This window comes from Temnothorax americanus, unplaced genomic scaffold (assembly GCF_048541705.1).
Source record: "Temnothorax americanus isolate GAGA-0224 unplaced genomic scaffold, ASM4854170v1 Scaffold16, whole genome shotgun sequence".
Lineage (NCBI taxonomy): Eukaryota > Metazoa > Arthropoda > Insecta > Hymenoptera > Formicidae > Temnothorax > Temnothorax americanus.
The window spans coordinates 1675996-1695643 of NW_027509297.1; the positions used below are offsets into that span (position 1 = coordinate 1675996).

Sequence of the window (19648 nt, forward strand, 5' to 3'; positions counted from 1 at the left end):
TTATCCTGCCCAACGGAACAGAATAAGAACAGATCGGGGCTGATTTATTTTTCCGTCGGCGATCGAGTTGTGTCTCAATACTGTCTCCCTCTTGTCTTCTCGCGTTATTACATCTTTCTCTCTTCGCGTAAAAAACAATGACAAATGATATTAACTTCTAACGTAGCTCTCCCATCAAGAAGGATATCGCTCTCCTTTTCTTATCGCGATTGAGACTAGATTTTATACAACATTTAATTATTCGATGTAGATTTATTTAAAAAGTATTGCGAGATATAATCTTGATATATTTTACATTCATTGCTAAAGATAAATGTTCAATCTAGGAATTTCACGAAGCGAGTTTGTATTATAGCTTTTCAACATTATGCTTTTCGCAGTTTGTCTTTGTGACTCTGTGTTTTGATATAAAAGGATATTGAAAAAGTTCTCTTTTAGCATGTTATTATTATGGATGTAAACTGACCTATTCGATATGGATGGCTTTTATGTAAAAACTGAAAAATAATATAAGCTTTCCAGTTTATTTAGCAAGCCTTTTTGTTTAACATTTAACTTAATACAAAAATAATCTAAATATATCTATATATGTATAAAACACAAATAAATAACATTCAATAAATACAATTAAATAAAATTTGTTGCAATCACATGAGAACGTAAAAGTTCCCACTTCAAAAAAAGTTAAAACTCGCGCGCTTGATTCTTTTTATATAAAACTTATTTATATAAAAGCAACCAAATTGTTGAATAATACTCGAAGCAGAATCCGATCTTAAATTAGAATCCAATCTTAAAATAAGTCTTTTAGTGACTAATCAATTATTATTTTCTGTCACATCTTTTCTATATAGCGTCAATTTGAAAACTTTAATTTATTCTCTTCTTATGAGAAAAATCTTCCATATAATATAAATAGATTTCCTAAAAATCCTACTTCGTACAACATTCATCAGAGATATAAGATTAAGAATTTAACAGATCTCAAAAAAGAACTAATTAGTTTTGCTCGGACGATTAATTTTATTCTAGCCCTTTCGTTGCTTGGATCACGAATAAAATTATATGGTTTTCATGTTTCCCTCTTATATCGCTGAGCGTTTATAAGAGCAATACTGTTCGAAACGGATACGAGCTGGTTTCTAGCGCATCATCGGCGAAACGTGGGCGGACGAGACCCTCAGGTTATAAACTTCTGAAAGAAAGGAGGCGTGGTTTTATAACGATTTATTGCGCGCGGCCGTAATAGCGTGTAACGAGTCGAAGTGGGTGCTTTTACTGCTTTCCCGCGAGAAAAAAAAAACAAAAAAAAACCGTGCGCGCACACGTTCAGACGAACGTTCGGGCGCGCGCGCGCGCTGTTTCGCAGCGAAACGGGCGATTTTGTTTCGGTTACCGGTGCGCAGCACTTCGCCTCTAATATGAGACAGTTAGGAGGATATATACGCCTTATATAGCCCTAGCCCAGGTCGTTCCACGGGTGTTACTTCGACGCGAAATTCCGCACGCGATACCTCGTAAAGTGAATCGAATAAGAGGCACGATCCTCCCCGATGCGAGAAAGCCAAGACATTTTTTCGCGGTGGGTGTTAGAAAAAAAGAGTCACTTGAAATTTACAGTCCGAGTGACTCTAAAACTTCCAAAGTACGATTGAAGAATTTAGAAAACTCAGTCAATAAAGACACGTTTCATTAGTATTCTCTGATTAACAATGATAAGAAAAGATGAAAAACTAAGATATAATAGGCACAGAAAATGATTAAACCTATAATGATTGCTAATAATATTTCAAATTATCTTTAATCTTTTCGTATCATGTGTTTTATCAATATTTTAATAATAATTTTTCATCAAATTTGACATTTGATACACTTCCCGTGAGCTATTATAAGCGTGGATAATGAGCGCTTTGTTCAAAGTACATAGCGACTTCTCTGATGACAAAAAAACGCGCGTAATGTGTGGTGATCTGGTGATTATGGCTCGATAATGGTGTCGTTAAATTACATGAGTGCTGGCGAAGATCAGAAAGTGGGTAACAAAACTTGTAGATCTGACAATAAAAAATCATATATGGAATTCCATAGAGCTATTATATCATTTACAAATTCATCAAATTATTAAAAATCAATTTTTTTAATAAAACACTTGATGAAAAATTTAATCTATTCACCACCTTATTTTCCAAAATTAAATAGTTTTACATAACAATAAATTTCAAAGTAAAGTATAACAATGTATAAATTATACAAACAATAAATTTTTCCATTATACATATAACACATAATAATTTCTCTCAAAATTAAATAAATTTAGAAATTATATTTCCTTATTTATCTGCATTAAAGTTTGAATATTTGTGCTTGTTATTTATTTATAATTTGAATTAAAGAGACAAAAAAACATTTCCGAATATATAATCCTATATACTATAACAAATATTTACTAATGGGTATAATAGCACGAATTGTTTCTCGCCTCTACCTAGGCATCGATGGAAACTAATGCTTTGCAGGAACGACGGCGTGATAGTCCACTCGTTCCGAAGCTTTTAGCGATGCATCGCACATTAACGACTAAAGCTTTTCATCCCTTCATCGTTTTTACCGGTGTCCTTATGCGCAGTTCGCACGCTCGGCTTCAACGCGAAACACCGTCGCTCTCCTCAAGACACGCCGGTAATGATGTCACAAGAGAAAAAAAAAGTGCCGCGCCATCAATAAAGCATCGTGTGTTGCATCGTATACAGCATTAAGATATATAGAATACAATTCACTATATATCTATTAAAAAGATAACAAAATATAATTATTTAATAAAATGTGTCGGTAATAAAATAATCTCCTACAATCTAAATTAAATCGTTAATGTCACTCTTTCATATTTAAAGGATATTTGTTTCTGTCATTTTAAGAATAAATATATTATTTTTCCGCGCGCACTCGCATATAAACCTATACGCATATATGTATATCAGGATTACACTTATATCTTTAAAAAAGGCTGAAGTCAATTTGAGTTCGAACAAATATTCGAGTAATGTACAGTGATTCGGTATCGAGCAAAGCCATAATCAGCTTGGTCGGGAATGCGATCCGGGTATTGAGTTGCTCATAAGAGAAAATGTTCCAACGAAAAGTGCAAACGATACGGAACGTGTTCGATATCGTCTGCGGCTATTTCGTTGCACTTTCAATCCCGCACCCCGCACACCAGATATTTGACCGCGTATTCGCCATATATCCGGAACGCTCGTAATACTCACGGTTTCGAAAATACTATGCATACGCGTTCGATCAATTTTCGAGAGTCGTCCCTATAATGAGTAGTTACTTCAACGTTTAAACGGCGCAAGATGCATTGATTATAAGAATCAACGGAAACTCGTATCTTTCATATTCATATATTTTAATATAGAACATCACATTTTTCTATATAGTATATTGCATATATACCTATATATTTAAATTATTATTAAATATATATATATATATATATATATATATATATATATATATATATGATGAGATTTTAATGAGATACAATGATTCTTTGATGTTACCATATATTTTTAATTATCGTAACATATGTACCCAATATATTTCAACGATATCATATATGTGTAACATATTATAAAATTAAATTAATCAAAAGTTTGGCGTAATTGTATATTTTTAATTAGCAAACTGTTTTATTCAATTTAATAATTAATTATTACATTTTTATCACAATTTCCATGACCGACAAATAATCTCTTTTAATTGCAAATTTTTTAGTAATGTTTATAGAAACGTTTTTTTAATTATAAAAATTTAAATAAAACGGTATAACTTTTTAATTTTAAACATTAAATATCAAGATAACTTAGAATTAAATCAGAATTAAATCTCGAAGTTATACAAATAAGAATAAGATATTTGCAATCGAGCTGTAATTAAAGATTATTCAATCGCGAGAGCTCACCCTGCCTTCGACCAATTATACATAACATATTCAGAGTCATCAAATTGTTGCAAAATAATTTGGAATAATACTCAAAGAATTTTCTCATGTCTCTCGAAAGCAACGAAACTTCAACTTCACCATTGACGTCCGGGATACTGTCTGTATTCGTTTGCATTTACGATATATTAGTAACGCATATACATAAATGCACTTATTGTCACCGCATTTTTTTCTGGGGGCGATACAGAAATCGCTCGTCGGTGTGTATCCACGATTTAATTATCGCAAACGACAATTGCATACGACGTCGAATTCCCTGTCTCGCTGCGCAATGAGAAACAATCTATCCGATCACTAAATTCTGATACCGCGCCCCGCCTGTCCAGTTACACAGCAATTAAATTCTAGCCCGCTTCCGTTTGCCTCGAATAGATGGATCGACTGGTGCACAATGCGCCTGTCGATGCACACGAAGCATTTCCTTCTCATCCTTTGTGAGTAACGTGACTCGAACCTGGAAGATCGCTCTCCCATTTCTGCTTGCTATTCGTAAAGAATAGCTCGATATTCGCCAGGTGTATCACCATTTTCATGGTATATTCTCGTTTCTTGAAATTTGCGATGTCACAGACTTGCGCAAAGAACAAAAATGTTAAAGAAAGGTTATTTAAGATTTACCTTATATACTATAGTTATAAAAAGAAGACAATGACCAAGTGCGCGAAACATGATAGTAGGTGAAATTCTTTAGATTACCCGATCAAATCGTCGTGAAAAATGTAGAAAAAACGAAAAATTTTGTGTTTTAAAAAAATATTTATAATTTTTGCGTGGTAGATTATAATAGAAAACATATATATTTTTTTTTAATGTGATAGCACGAGAAAATTCTTTAAATATCGAGTTTCGATACTGCAATGCACACTTTTTCTCAATCTCGAATTCTACGATAAAACGGATGTAAAAAGATATTTATCTTACTTTAAACTACTCCATATCCCAAGGATTCAGAATTGGAAAGGACAATCGCGAGTATTTTCTTATAAATGTATATTGGATTGGGCCATGTTACTATAGCAATAACCGTAAATCAGTAATTTTCTCTCCTAAAACTCTCCTCTCTTTCCTTTTTCACAGGGAATAAAAAAAGTATTCAGCGGTGATCTAAGTAGATCGCGTATATTTAGACAGGCACTGTACAGGCAGATATCGCATCAGGCATCAGGTACGTCTATTGCAAACGACTATATAAACGAAAAGGCAGCGTAAAACGGTGGTGCCGAGCCGCGGCGAGAGATTCACATAGAAAATCGCGCTTCCCTCGGATTTTCGTTGTCGTATTTCCCCCGGCGACCGTCTCCCTCTCCTAGACGGTGGTGCAATACTCGCTCTCTGCCATCGTTCCATTGCGGGATCCCCGACTGGTAAGTTACCGCAGCGCACAGGGTAAACTTACCAATGGCATCCGAGTGGACGCCATCCTTGGTCACGTTTCCGCTCACGGTCTCGCCATTTGTTTGAAATCGCATAACGCTTACACGAGCCACCATTACCACCACCACCACCACACCGCCGCCGCTGTTGTTTCATTCTTCTCACTCGATTTCCCACTCTATATTTGTTTCAACCCTTCTCGCTATTCCTTATCTCGCGTCCCTATATTCCCTCGCCTGCGAAAACCGTTTTTCTGGAGGACGTTGCCCTTCTCATTCTCGTATTTTTCCGTTATTTCGTTGCTGAAGGAAAACACGTTTGACGACCTGTCTGTGACGGCTGTCAAAGATAATTTGCAAAACGTGTGTAGCGAAAGAAAGTTAGGTTTTAATACAAAGAATTTCAAAAGCGTCTACGCACTGAGATAAAAAAATTGTTAATCCCAAGAAATATTTAGTTCAATATGTTCAACTAAACATTTTAGTTAGTTAACTAAATATTAGTTGTTTCAATAATTTATTTCGTTTCTTTAATCAAGAATTAATTAATTCAACTAATGTTTAGTTAACTAACTAAAATGTTTAGTTGAACGTATCGGACTAAATATTTCTTGGGATTAACAAATTTTTTTTCTCAGTGTACATACTTAAAAAAAATTATTTTACTTGATGGTAATGACAAAATACAATTAAAACAATCATTTTTAATTGTATTTTGTCATTAAATTTTGTCATAAAATTAATTTTATAAAAATTAATTTTCCTTAAATATACGAAAAGAATAAAATTAATAGTATAATAACTAGAGAAAAACCCAAGAGTGAGAATTTAATCTTTCGTTGCAAACTTCGAAGAGAGATATGTACCGATTCAATAGATTTATACGTGTCTCCTTCGCTAATTTTGTCAGTCGTAGATATTTCTATGCCATATACAACCGGTTAATGAATATATCTGCCACTAAATTTATTAGCGGTTGCGACGAGGGTGGAAGACAAAAGCGACCGACGTGGCGTCTCGGAGAAATCTCACAAACGTTTCGTCAACGTAGAACCAAGAAGTGTAATTGGCTTAATTCGCATCTATACGGTCGCGAGGAACTCCGGCATTTAAATGTGCTTAGACCCCACAGCGTTATTATGTTTCCCTCGTACTTGATTTAGGTTTCGCGTCGGCTTTCTTCAAAACTCAATCGTTTTAAATGATATGTATTTTATACCAACTTTAGTACATAATAGTATTTTAGTACTTTAATACATAATAAATAAAAGGTAAATATTATAACACGTACAAAGTTACGAGAAATGTTCTACAAAATATATTTAATATCGAAAAATAAACACATGACAGTATGTGTATTGTGTGTTAAAGCAAATAATTCTTCTACAATAACTAATAATCTTCTGAATTTTATAATTATTGTTGTTCAACTGTATTCAAATTTTCACTTAAATCGTGTATCATACATACTTTCTCATATCTGTTTCACATAAATACAGATTTTATAAAATGATCTTTGCTCATTAATCTTTATCGTTTGAATATCAGTCTTCAGGTTTGCTCTGCAAAGTTAAATTTTTTTATTTCGTGTAGCGATTCGACGCAAGCTCGCGCGTGTATATACGCCTGTGCGAAACCGCAGAGATATATACTCGCGACTCGATGTTCCTTTCCGAGCTTCCAGCGGTAATTAATTAGCGTAATGATTCATCCGCGTAAACATTCGTTTCGTTCGCCTCTAATGAGTAGAGTTTCGTAAAGTTTCGCCGACCTCTGCAACGTTACTGATGATGTTGCTCTACCGAGCCATCCTGTCTTGCTCTCTTTTCCCCTTCCCGATTTGCCTCATCGAAATTCGTATCGCAATTTTAATGAGCGACAAGCTATGCAAATATACGCGCTTAAGTAGAATTTTGCGTCTGTGCCAGTAACGACGTTATTAAAGCTTGGCGCATAGCAAGGTGTCGCATGCGCGATCATCGAAAAAAAGTAAAATTTATCTACTGCATTTATACGAAACAATTAAGTTCAACTAGAAGTATTTAACTACAACTGTTAAAATTATAATTAAAATATAGCATTAAATTATAATAATATGTTCATATTTATATTCGTAATCTCGCACTTCACATCATCTTTTCGATCAATATTTTATTTAAGATTTAAGATTTTTCTTCAAGCATTTTCTTATTTCTTACGTTATTATCGTATCTCGTTTCCAGATCGTCATAAAAAATTACCGATTATATAAATTTTTTAATTCAATCTCGATATAATCGCATCAACCGTGTAACGAGCGTTTTAATAATTTGTCATCTCCACTTCAGTAAAAATATTTCGTATGTGTGTGTGTCGTTATAAATTATTACTTTTTTCCTACGTGTGTCTCTTAGGTCACGAAGCTACTTAGCAGATTGAAGAGGTGAGACGATAGTACTTTTTGCGATATACTCGCTTTCGCAAATTGCTTTTCGATGTCACATGGACGTCGCTATGGAGAGGCATGCTAATATACGCGAATCGATACTCGCCAATGAACAACATATCAACCTAACGATCTCATCGAGCCAGATCGGCTTAACAATTTAATTAACTTGGACAAGTGCGCACCTATATCATCAGATTGCTATATTTTTTTCACTTAAAATCGCTGAAGAGATAATAAAAAATTGATTTCTTATTGACATTGAATAGAAAAAACTGAAGATTAAGAGTAGAAATAACTTTTGTCCAAAGCAGATCTTTTGAAAAATTGGTTCACACTCGGTGATTATATATATATCTATAAGTACGATCATTTCCAGTATAATTTACATATACTTGTTATTGCATTTTCACGGATATATGCATTGATGCGGCTGAAGCCAGGCTTCCGAAGTGTCGTGCTCAATGACAGATTTGGAGCGTAAATTACGCAAAATCCTCGACCGGCCACCCGGCGAGCGATGCATAACCTAAGGTGAATGCCTCGGGACAATATTTATTGAGATCGATCGAAAAGTGGCCCGAGACGTGCCGGTTTTCGCCGCCCCGGGTTCACAAGTCGATGATCAAATCGATGTCGATCATGATTTTTCGGACCGTTCGATTTGATAACGACTAGATTCTCTATTGATCTTTAAACAAAGATCGACACTGTATCAACGCTGTATTGATGTTACAATCAATGATAGATCAGCAAGATATCTTTTCGATATCATATCGATATCTAGTTGATATATATGAGTAATATCTAGTAGATATTCCATTGTAGGTATATGGTGTACTGTAAGGATTCATGACAATGAGAGGAATAAAGAACAAGGAATATATAAGAATTCATAGTCGCATCTTATTTGAATACAGACTCTTGAAATAAGATGCGACTACGAATTCCTATATATTCCTTATTTCTTATTCCTCTCATTGTGCATGAGCCCTAAAATTACAATTAAAAATTTAATTGCTTATGTGACACGTTTATTATTTGTAATATAGAATACACATATATATGTTATATATAATATAGAAGGCATTAGAAAACAAATAACTCTTACTAATTATATTTGACCACAAACTACTAAACATGCAATATATATATATATATATATATCATAGAAAATATAAAATATATAAAAAAGAGAAACAAAAAATAATGTTATCAAAAACATAGAACTGGCCGTGCATTATAAATAAATGTCTTCTGTAAATCTTTTCTAAGGATATTTTTATATAGGTAAGGTAAGTATGAAATATGATATTGTGTGTGTGTGTGTGTGTGTGTAAATAATAATATGATATTAAAATACTAATTGTTTTCTTTGTTATCTTGTTTTAGGCGCTTCTTCTTATCCCTGCGAATGGTTGAAAATTTATCACACAAGTAATTTGCTACCTCCAATTTCCTCTTGTCTCTTTCCTTTGTATCAGGAGGTACTTTCTCCATATCCATCCTCTCATCCAGGAGAGCTAAATTAAAATAAATTATATACAGGTTAAAATATACAATTTATAATATATAGGATTTAAAGAACGTAATAAAATAGAGATAAGAAAATATTTCAGCTGTTGTAAAGAATTTTATGGCACATATATAGGATTTATTTCACACAACAAAACGGTTCATAGAAAATATACACAAAATTTACGCACTCTTTAAGTAATCCAACTTCTCGGGAGTACACATTGGTAAAGCATTGCAATTTTTTGATGTTTTAGCAGTTCGCTTTTCCATTTCACTTTTTGTCCATTCTATCTCGCTGATCGTTTTTATAAATCGAGAATCGTGATTTTTTCCGTCTGATAAATTTTTATTAGCTGCCAGAAATTGCTCTTTAGAGATCAATTTTATCTGTAAGAATAGAAACAAGCCTTATAAGAATAACATTTTGTGTGTGTGTGTGTGTCTTATTCCTCCATTTCCTGATTCATATGTATATAGCAAATCTGTGTAACATACCTTATTCGGTGGATGTGAGCACGAAGGATCTGATTCAGCAAAAGCATTTGGACGATAGTCATCATTGACTCCGTCATCTGTGTTTGAAGGTTCTTGCTGCACTTCTGACACATTTTGTGTTGCAACAATTGAAATGAGACAATTACTTGGCGGAGTGCTTTCAATTATCTCGACGTTATTTTCAAAAGGTGATAGCATCTGAAACAAATGTAAAAATCTCAAGGAAATAAAAATGAGAAAGATTTCTTATATATAATAAGAAGAGGTATTCTCCAAATAATCCCAAATAATGAAAAAATAGTTGTTTCCTAAAAAAAAGTATAATACTAACCATGCCTTGGTCTATATCTGGTGGATTACTATGTGTAATGTTCTTTACTGTATCTGTAGACAAAGAGGAAATCTCTTTTCTCAAGTTGTTTAATTGTACCTGAAGCTCGAAATTGAGATCGGATAAAAGTTTAATTTTTGTTATTAATTCCTCATTTTGCTGTTGAACATTGTTATATTTTTTCTTCCAATGCTCCTCATTTTGCAATGCATCTTTTTTTAATACTTCTATAATTTGCATATAATCCATATTTCTTTCATGTAGTTTCGTAACTTCTTCTTTTAACGCTTTGTGTACTTCAGATGAAACATATTCTTCTTCCTCGCCATCATCACTGTAGCTATTACTAGCTTCAGTTATGTCAGTTTTAGCCATCTTTTTATCCTTGCTTAAATCAGTTTCTATTTCCTTAGCAATAAGTGTGCTTAAACTTTCATTGTTACAAGTTTCTATGCGCTGAGAATTACAGTTATTACTAGTATTGGGTACGATAGCTGTTAGATTATCAATACCACATTTCTGCAATAATACATTAACATTTCTCTGCTTTACACACTTCAATGTTTGCTTTGTAGAAACTCCCTTTACCTGTTACAAACAATCTCATTATTATATATATTACAGACAGAATTTACAGAAGGATTTTTTGTAAAAAATAATATGAAGAATTTATAAAAATTATATTACATTTTCTGTGTGTGAAATGGCGGTTTCCGAAGATGAAGCACACGTATTTGAAGTTGCTCTAACTCTTTCTGCTTTTAAAGATTTGTATAATTCATTCTGGGAGTCTTTAGATAGAATTAGTACATGAAACAATAACATTTAGTTTTAATATATATATATATATATATATATATATATACACACACACACATCATATATACACACACATACATACATACATATATACATATATACATACATATAATTAAACAGCAGTATATAATTATAATAGCAATCTTATATATAATAATCCGTATTAATATAATTACTTGTACATACCTTTAATTCTAAGAATTATCGCTGAATAATAGCCAGCAATACGACGTCGATTACTTGTACTTTTTTTTATTTTGTCTACGTAAGCAATTTTTCCTTGCTTTTTCAACAAACTTTCAGGGGTACTAATGGGATTACTACTCCAAAAAACCTGCCGCCGAGAGTTCTCACAAACTTCTTCCGTTGTTGAATATTCTATAAAGGAAAACGGGACTTCCCCTGTCGATCCGTCGAAATCGTATTTAACGTGAGCCCACTTCATGTTAATATCACAAAAATTTGCACGTTGTAAAAGATTCAACAAGTATACAAGTGTAAAATACACGAAACTTTTACGCGGCAAAAGGCATAAACGCTGCTTTCACTCTGGTTAGCTTATTTTAGGTTATATAAGAATACCGCCAATTGTGCATCTGCCGATCATCTACCGATGATCATCGCACGATCGAAAGGCTTGTTTTGAACACGGATCTGATTGGTCACGGTGAAGCATAGAGGCCTGTGACCAATCACAGGCTGCTGTGCTTAGCGCGAGCAACCATAAAGGCCATCGCACATAATGGTGCGTCTCCACCTAAGTAGAGTAAGAACTCTCGAGAGCAAAAAGAAAGAGAGAGAGAGAGATACTCTCGAGAGTCTCTTTCTCTTTCTCTCTTTTTGCTCTCGAGAGTTCTTACTCGCAGGTGGACACGCACCTTAAAATTGCATAGGCTGCATAAGCATAGCATAAGACCACTGGACCAATGAGCATCCAGCATAAAGTCGCCATATTGATTTACATAAGATGCTCATTGGTCCAGCGGTCTTATGCTATGCTTATGCAGCCTATGCAATTTTGTGTGCGATGGCCTTCTTAAGTGTCCGTTTAACGTAGTTAACGAGTTAAACGAGTCTCTCCCGAAATTTTCTTGTATACACAAGATCACTTTGCAAATAACACTCACGGTATTGTGCTGAGATAATTATTTGAAATAATGCCTAAAAGACCAAGAGAATATAAGCAATGGATGAAGGATCCTAACCCAAAAGAACCGAAGCAAACAAAACATTCAAGAAAAAAACGTCAACAGAAAATCGCTGAACAGGTATGGTTCTTCCTCATTTCTGTGATGTAAATAATAATCGATTTTTTACAGATTCAATAAAGCCTTGCTATTATCTGTAATAATTAAAAAATTATTAAATAAATTAGATTTATAAAAATTTATATTTTTTAAGGTTATTAGTTTAGAAAAATTAGCAATTCGTCATCTTACTTCCCTTTCTTTTATATTTATTGAACATCAATACTATGAACACTATATATTTTCTCAAGAGATTTTAAGTATATAATCAATTTAATTAAAGTCATTTAGCTGCACACACACAGTACCTGCTGAATTTTTTATAAATACTTAAATAATGGCACTTATTATATTATACATGATAATATATGATTATGATTATGACATATGATTATTTAAGTACAGATAAAGTTATAGACAATTTTAATATTACTTTGTATTAACAGGGGCAAAATGCAGCTGTATGCCCACAAATAGGAGCTCAAGTTGTAAATATTGACTGTACTTCTGCCGAAAGTATATATTTATTGGAAACGTCTACTTGTGGTAACTCCCAAAGAAATAATGAAGAGCTCATCTTCAGTGAGGTAAAATTCTGGAGAAATCTTCACAAATTTTGTAATATATGTAGTTATTCATAGATATTTTCTGCATATATATAGATTTTGTAATAAAATAGTGTAATCTTTATTAAGCATTAAAAAATATATATGCATAGAGAAAATCTTAACAAGAAAAAGTTAAGTTTTCCGAAATATCTTAACATTGCTTTCTATTTTTAGGAAATTAACAGAAATTCTACATCTTGTATTAATGGAATCCCGCAATCATGTTCTTTACTTGAAGATGTATGGAACGAGGTAAATAAACACTTAGATATTTATTATTATGAAAGAAATGCTAACTTTCCTCAAATAAAGTAATGACATTTACTTTTTAGTACTCAGCTATGTATACTCGGTAAAATAAATGTAATTTGTGTCGAATATTTTATCCTATTTTTGATATAATCACTTTCAATTTATTTGACTTGTATTTTGTGTAATAAGTATAGTATCTTGTTCCCCGCAGGATCAATGTGAAATTCATATACTTAATAACGAAGATGCTGTGGAAATTAATGAAAGTATTAATCAGAAGATTCGTCCAGACTTGAACATGCCTTTATGTGGTGAAGTCAGTACCACAAAATTTGAAGTTCTGCTTATGATCCTTAATTTTACGTTGAGACATGAAATTACAGACGTAGCTGTACAAGATCTTTTGAAGCTTATTAACTTCACTTTTCAAGAGAAAAAAATTGTTGAAACTGAACATTGTTTTCGAAGTATATTTAAAACTGAACTAAAGCCAGATTTTCATTTTTACTGTAGTAATTGTAACACTTACTTGGGAGAACATTCCATTCCCAAAGAAAAGAGATGCAGGCAAAACATTAAATGTCCTATGTGTAGTACAGACTGTAACATTTCCAAAATGAATAATGGACATTTCTTTATAACTTTTCCTATGGCAGAGCAAATAAGAACATTATTAGAGACAACTGAAAGTGTAATGGAATTGTTACAGTACAGAGATAAATGTCTAAATGAGAATGATATAACAGATACGTTCAGTGGAACAATCTATAGGGATTTATGTAAAAATGGGTCAATCTTGAGCAACAGAAATAACTTAAGTATAACTTTTAATACGGATGGATGCCCTGTTTTTAAATCTCGCAAAAATACATTATGGCCAATCCAATTTAGACTGAATGAATTTCCACCAAAAGAGCGGTTTGCATTAAAAAACACAATGATATGTGGACTTTGGTTTGGAGATAAAGATCCAGATATGATTCAATTTCTTTCCTCTTTTTTATGTGAAGCCAAAAAACTGTACTCTGAAGGAGTAAATTGGACATCTCCAACTAAAGTTCGCATCAACAGTAAAATTGTTATTTTAAACTGTGTTCTTGATTCCATAGCAAAGCCCCTAGTTCAACGAATAAAGCAATTTAATGGCTTATATGGATGTAGTTATTGTACTCATCCTGGTTACGGTTTAATGCCATCAGCTGATCCTGATACAAGTCCAATTACAGTTAAATATGCTATGGACGTAGGTGATAATTGTGTTATCAATATGCTTCAAGATAATAGTCTTACTTACACCGTGACGCGAATTGAAAATGCTACTAATATCACAAAAATATACGAGGTTGAAGATCGAACCAATTACGGTATCAGGGAAGATATGTTACAGGTTGAGCAAACTGGTATAGAATTTCGTGGAGTTAAAGGTGTTAGTCCCGTAGCAGTTCTTTTGAAATTTAACCTTGTTTATGGATTTGTATTAGATTATATGCATTGTGTCCTTTTAGGTGTAATCAAATTTGTCACTTGTCTGTGGTTAGATAGCACATCTCATAATGAAAAATATTATATAGGATTAAAACGTGATGATATTGATAATAGACTTTTGGCAATAAGTCCACCTTCAAGTTTTCCAAGGCTTCCTAGATCACTTAAAGAACGTTCTTTTTGGAAAGCTAATGAATGGCGCGCGTGGCTTCTTTATTACAGCCTGCCATGCTTGAAAGATATTCTGCCTTTGAGATATTACAAACACCATTGTTTACTTGTTTCTGCTATTTATACTTTCCTTCAACACAAGATACCTATTTCTGATCTCGATAATGCCACTTGGAATCTAGTTCAATACGTAACAGATTTCCAAAAGCTGTATGGCCCTCAGAATATGACATTTAATGTACATTTGTTGCTGCATTTAGGTAAAACGGTGTTAATGTTTGGGCCATTATGGTGCTATTCTGCATTTTCATTTGAAAGTGGAAATGGATTTCTTCTAAAGCTTGTACAAGGAACGCGTGGCGTCCTAACTCAAATTACTCGCAAGTACACATACCTTCAGTCACTTTCTCGGTTACTTGGTAAATACGATATTAGTGATTCAACAATAAATTATTGTTCAACAATATTCAACTACCATTTACAAAAACATGTAACAAAACTTGATAATGTTACGTTGCTTGGAAAAGAAGTAGAAATTCCCCTTACTGTTGAGGAGAAAGAAGCTTTTATTGAGAAAGGAATACATATAACAAATTTATGTTATGAGAGAATGATAAAAGATCATGTCAAATATCATTCCCGATGTTATGCCAAACAAGGAAGTAAAACAATTGATCATATTGTTAAGTTAGATGATGACACGTATGCCTCTATTGAAAGAATTTTTGTCAGTTTTTTAAATGAACAAACACCATCAATCTTTGTTCTTTTGACTACAATTATTTTGGAAGATACAGAGTTTGTAGCATCATATCCTTTACGATGTAAAGTTTCTCATATAAAGTTATGCTCTTTTTACATGTTTGGAAGTTTAAAAATTTGCCCTGTACAGAGTATTATCCAGAAAGCTATCATGATAAATTGTACCGATACTGAATCTTACATTGCACAATTTCCTAATACTTTTGAGGGTGACTGAAGATGTGTGTGTGTGTGTGTGTGTGTGTGTGTGTGTGTGTGTGTGTGTGTGTGTGTGTGTGTGTGTGTGTGTGTGTGTGTGTGTGTGTGTGTGCCAGAATAGCATAACAATTTCCATAATAAAATAATAATTTGTATTTAAATATATAAAATATTTTGTGATGTACGTATTAAAAAAATATATATAAACATATTATCTATACTTATTTGTCTTCATTCTTCATATTTTTATTACATACAGAATATCCGATAATAAACATTATTACCGCTAGTGAAATATATGTATATAGAAAGATTATGATAATGTTATTATTGCATGAACGACAGATCTGCATAATATTTTGTCGATCACTTATCGACGTATAGTCGACATCTATAGAAGTATACATATCAATTTGATATATAGAAGATATCGTATAAGTGTCGATCAATTATTGGGGATTTAGTTGATGTGTAGTAGATATCATATTCAAGTCAAGTCGATATATGGAGAAGTTGATTCGACTTCAGTATGATATCAGTTGAATGATGACTAGATCGTCGACATCTACATAATATTTTCCAGATATTGCGATGAAATCTTGGAAATATCAAATTGATTATTGATTTGCATATGATCTCAACTTGATTTCAATATGATATTCACCAGATTCTTCATCGACTTGTGAACCCGGGGCTACCCACGGTAACTCTTAAACGTCGTTCAAACGTCTGAATTATTCATTCAATGTACGCGTAACTCTCGAATATCTCGTGTTATTCGCCGGTGGTAGTATAGACCCGTCCCTTTTTAATACAAAAATATGCAAAATGTATTTTCCGTCGGAAAATAAACGTAAAACCTAATCAGTATTAATCGTAATCGGAATTATTATAAGAAAAATATGAAAATCGTCAAGAAAAATATCAAAAAAAATTAAATAATTAACTAGAATCTGTAAAAAGAGCAAAATTTTCAAGAGTGAAACGTTCGTTTTGGAATAGAATTGTTTCAGTAATTCAATCTGTAAGATTTAAGACTAAAAAGTTTTTCAATAAATCAGTGGATTAACAATGTTGATAAATTTTTAAATTGTTTATTTAAAATTTTAGTGACATGTGTGCAGTATGCACATATAAATAATAATAAGAGAAATTGAATTACACTGATCTATGCTAATAAATCTATATATGCAAAATGATCCTGTCTTAAAAAAAAAACACACATATGTCATGCATGCAATTATTTAATCTATAGCTACTCAATTCTCGAAGGAACACGTCATATCTTTCCTTCAACCACCTGATCCAATTAAATTTTCAATAAAAATTAGGACGTCAGAAGAGCTGTCGCGCGAGAGAAGTAAAACGAGGTTACGTTTGCCAGCGAGATAGAAAATACGCTTGAATGTTTATTCGGTCATTTATTTGCCTATCGCGAAAAGTTATCCTCTCAATTCCCGGCTGCGAATGTGACGAGCAATGGCTCAGAGAACCATTTTCTTCGTGAAAGAATCATGATGCCTAATGGAGTCAGTGGAAGGAGATCCGAGCTTGCGTCGTACGACAAGCTCCTTTCTCGCATTAATGCGGCGCGCATTTCCTTTTTTTTTCGCGCGTAATGCCTGCTAACGATCCCCCGCAAAATGTGGACGAGGATAACCGACGAGGTCGCGCAGGTATAGTCAGCAGGATTTCAGAAAGCCCCAGGAACATAAAAAATGCAATTTACCGACTACGCCGATGCGCTCAAAGACAGCAATTCCGCGCGTACACGTCAGGAATATAAGATTAAAGTGTAGGAAAGATTCGAAAATGCGTACTCTCTCTCTCTCCCCCTCCTGCGCCCCCGCCTGTCGCTGCATGTCCCACAGGTCGCGTCCAATGAAATTCTCCCCGGGGAAGGATCGAGTCGATCGCCAAAGAGTCTAGTTGAGAAAAATAGCGCAACTCTTGTGGGATATCTCGTATATTAATGAGATGGAGCTCTGCTTTCTGTCGCGTCGAAACGTTTATACCATAATACATACAAACGGAGACCGCTGCGTTTGTAAAGTTAATCCGCAACGCCGCAAAGGCTGAAGATATTATAAACTCATATCACATCAAAAGATACACGTAAATAAATTTTAATAAATATATATATATAGGTATAAAAAATATCAATCATCATTTCCATCTCATTTCTCGCGAATGGATCGTTTATGCAGCTGGAATATAATTAGAATAATAAACTGAGAAAATTATGCAATCATTTATGGGAAAAGGCTTTTCTGCAAAAATTGCACGATCCACGCGTATAGCTCGATCGATTCGATTTATCTTCAATCGAGGAGATTTCCCTTCTATTCCCTCCAAGCTGCTCAAGATGGAACGTCGACAAGGAGGTCGTATCCTTTCCTCGAGAGTTTTCTTTGTCGAAGGAGCGGAATCGCGTTTAATGGAGTCAACGGAGGTGGGTTCGCGGAACCGCGGTCCAAAGAGAGAAGAAGATCGTTTCCCCGCATTAATATCACTTCGCGCCGCTTTTTCCTTCGGATCTTTTCTATTTTTCGCATTTAAGGTCCCCCCATTTACGACAGGGGCGCGCGGAAAATCGAGAGGCATCCGGCGTCCATTAGACCCACGAAGGAGGAAAAATATTCAAATCGCCTGGAGCTTGCCGCCGCGCGAACGCGAAACGATCGGATAATGAAAGCTCATTTCGTCCCTGATCGATCGACTTGGTGGGGATTGGGAAAAAAGTACGGGAAAGTGTGGGTATCCACCGATTTAATTAGTCGGAAGGGAGGCTACAAGGGGACGATTTTTCCTATACCAACGTCGAAGAGCCGCATATTATAAAACTGCAGCTCATTGTCTCTAACGTTTCTCTTTCTTTCTCTCTCTCTCTCTCATCCCTCCGTGCTTCACACTCCTCTTCAATCAGTTCTTTCTGTTATAACAGTTTTTTTTCTCGCTACCCTATGAAAATAGGACAATAGCTCCTGTCGCATACCTAATTGGCTTTACTCACCGCTGCATGCTTCTTTCTTGTAGAATAATAAAAAAAGCATGCATTAGATAACAATAGCTCGGCAAGACATATTGAGAATTTGTATAATCTAAGTTTCGACACTTTTGCATTAATATAGAACCGAATATTTTATTCTGTCAATATATTTGGTTCTGCATAGATTTCTCTACATACATTTTATTGGCATTCCTCGCAATTAAAATCAATTTTATTTCCTTTGCTAACGCAATTATCCTTCAATTGTCGACGTTCTAATCGAAACTGCGACATTTCGATTATTTTGTGCATTTCTTAAATAATATCAACGTCTGCGAAAATCTCTATTACGAAGACATGCGCGAAAGAGCCTCGTCATTATATTTAACGAATGTCGAGAAGATCCGGGAGATGATGCGATTCGCTAACGCGTTGCAGTCTGCAACGAACCGGCCGACACAACGCGACGCGAGAGCGCGCGCGCGCGCGCGCGACAAAATATGATAGCGCGGCAACGATTTCCCGCGGTGGGGACCTGAATAATGCATGAGCGCATAGCGAAGTAAAATATACTTTGACCGTTGTAAAGGCAGAGATTCCCGTGTTCCGCGTACTACATTCGAAAATCCGTTCCAATATCCGTCCCGCGGCGCGAAGCGCGCTCTTTCTTTGCGACAACGATTGCACCACATTGCGAGACAACGTCGGCTTAGGTATATTGGCACCTCGAAGAAGGCTTTTTGAGATACTCTCCTTCCTTCTTAAATAAAACTTACCATATATAGTTTGAGTTCTGTTCATATTCCACTATATATTTTATAAATGGATTTTCAAACGCGAATAAAATAAGTTTATAATTAAAATTATTGAAGTTTATTTCGTCACATTTAAATGTTAGAAATGTATTTTTTCTGTGTTTCAAAGTTTTCATATATTATTATGCTACGCGTCATTTTTCATTTGTGTATT

At 34.1% G+C, this 19648-nt stretch overlaps 3 protein-coding genes across 5 annotated transcripts in view; 1 reads left to right on the forward strand and 2 right to left on the reverse strand.

The window, feature by feature from the left end:
• The window catches only part of Plexa (plexin A), a 276975-nt gene that overhangs the window by 81706 nt on the left and 175621 nt on the right, over positions 1-19648 (reverse strand). The gene's annotated exons all lie outside the window — the stretch shown is intronic.
• LOC143895553 (uncharacterized) lies at positions 8782-16377 on the reverse strand. Its single transcript, XM_077402760.1, has 7 exons — positions 16355-16377; positions 11154-11369; positions 10836-10939; positions 10149-10736; positions 9818-10015; positions 9511-9709; positions 8782-9327 (listed from the first exon to the last, which is right to left on the reverse strand). The coding sequence occupies exons 4-7, from the start codon at positions 10521-10523 to the stop codon at positions 9167-9169; spliced, it is 933 nt and encodes a 310-aa protein (XP_077258886.1). The 5' UTR covers positions 10524-10736; positions 10836-10939; positions 11154-11369; positions 16355-16377; the 3' UTR covers positions 8782-9166.
• Positions 11418-16342, forward strand: LOC143895552 (uncharacterized). Of its 2 annotated transcripts, XM_077402758.1 has the most exons (4): positions 11418-12235; positions 12661-12801; positions 12997-13074; positions 13286-16342. In XM_077402758.1, exons 1-4 carry the CDS (start codon positions 12125-12127, stop codon positions 15707-15709), a joined length of 2754 nt encoding a protein of 917 aa, XP_077258884.1. In that variant the 5' UTR covers positions 11418-12124; the 3' UTR covers positions 15710-16342. The 2 variants fall into 2 exon arrangements, with proteins under 2 accessions (XP_077258884.1, XP_077258885.1); XM_077402759.1 differs by lacking the exon at positions 13286-16342 and having other exon boundaries at positions 12997-13137.

Coding starts and splice junctions, on each gene's coding strand:
- LOC143895552 (XM_077402758.1), top strand. CDS start 12,125: ATGCCTAAAAGACCAAGAGAATATAAGCAATGGATGAAGGATCCTAAC. Junction 12,236..12,660: donor AACAGAAAATCGCTGAACAG/GTATGGTTCTTC, acceptor TTGTATTAACAG/GGGCAAAATGCAGCTGTATG. Junction 13,075..13,285: donor TTGAAGATGTATGGAACGAG/GTAAATAAACAC, acceptor TGTTCCCCGCAG/GATCAATGTGAAATTCATAT.
- LOC143895553 (XM_077402760.1), bottom strand. CDS start 10,523: ATGGCTAAAACTGACATAACTGAAGCTAGTAATAGCTACAGTGATGAT. Junction 9,710..9,817: donor GCTCACATCCACCGAATAAG/GTATGTTACACA, acceptor CTATTCTTACAG/ATAAAATTGATCTCTAAAGA. Junction 9,328..9,510: donor GAAGTTGGATTACTTAAAGA/GTGCGTAAATTT, acceptor ATTTTAATTTAG/CTCTCCTGGATGAGAGGATG.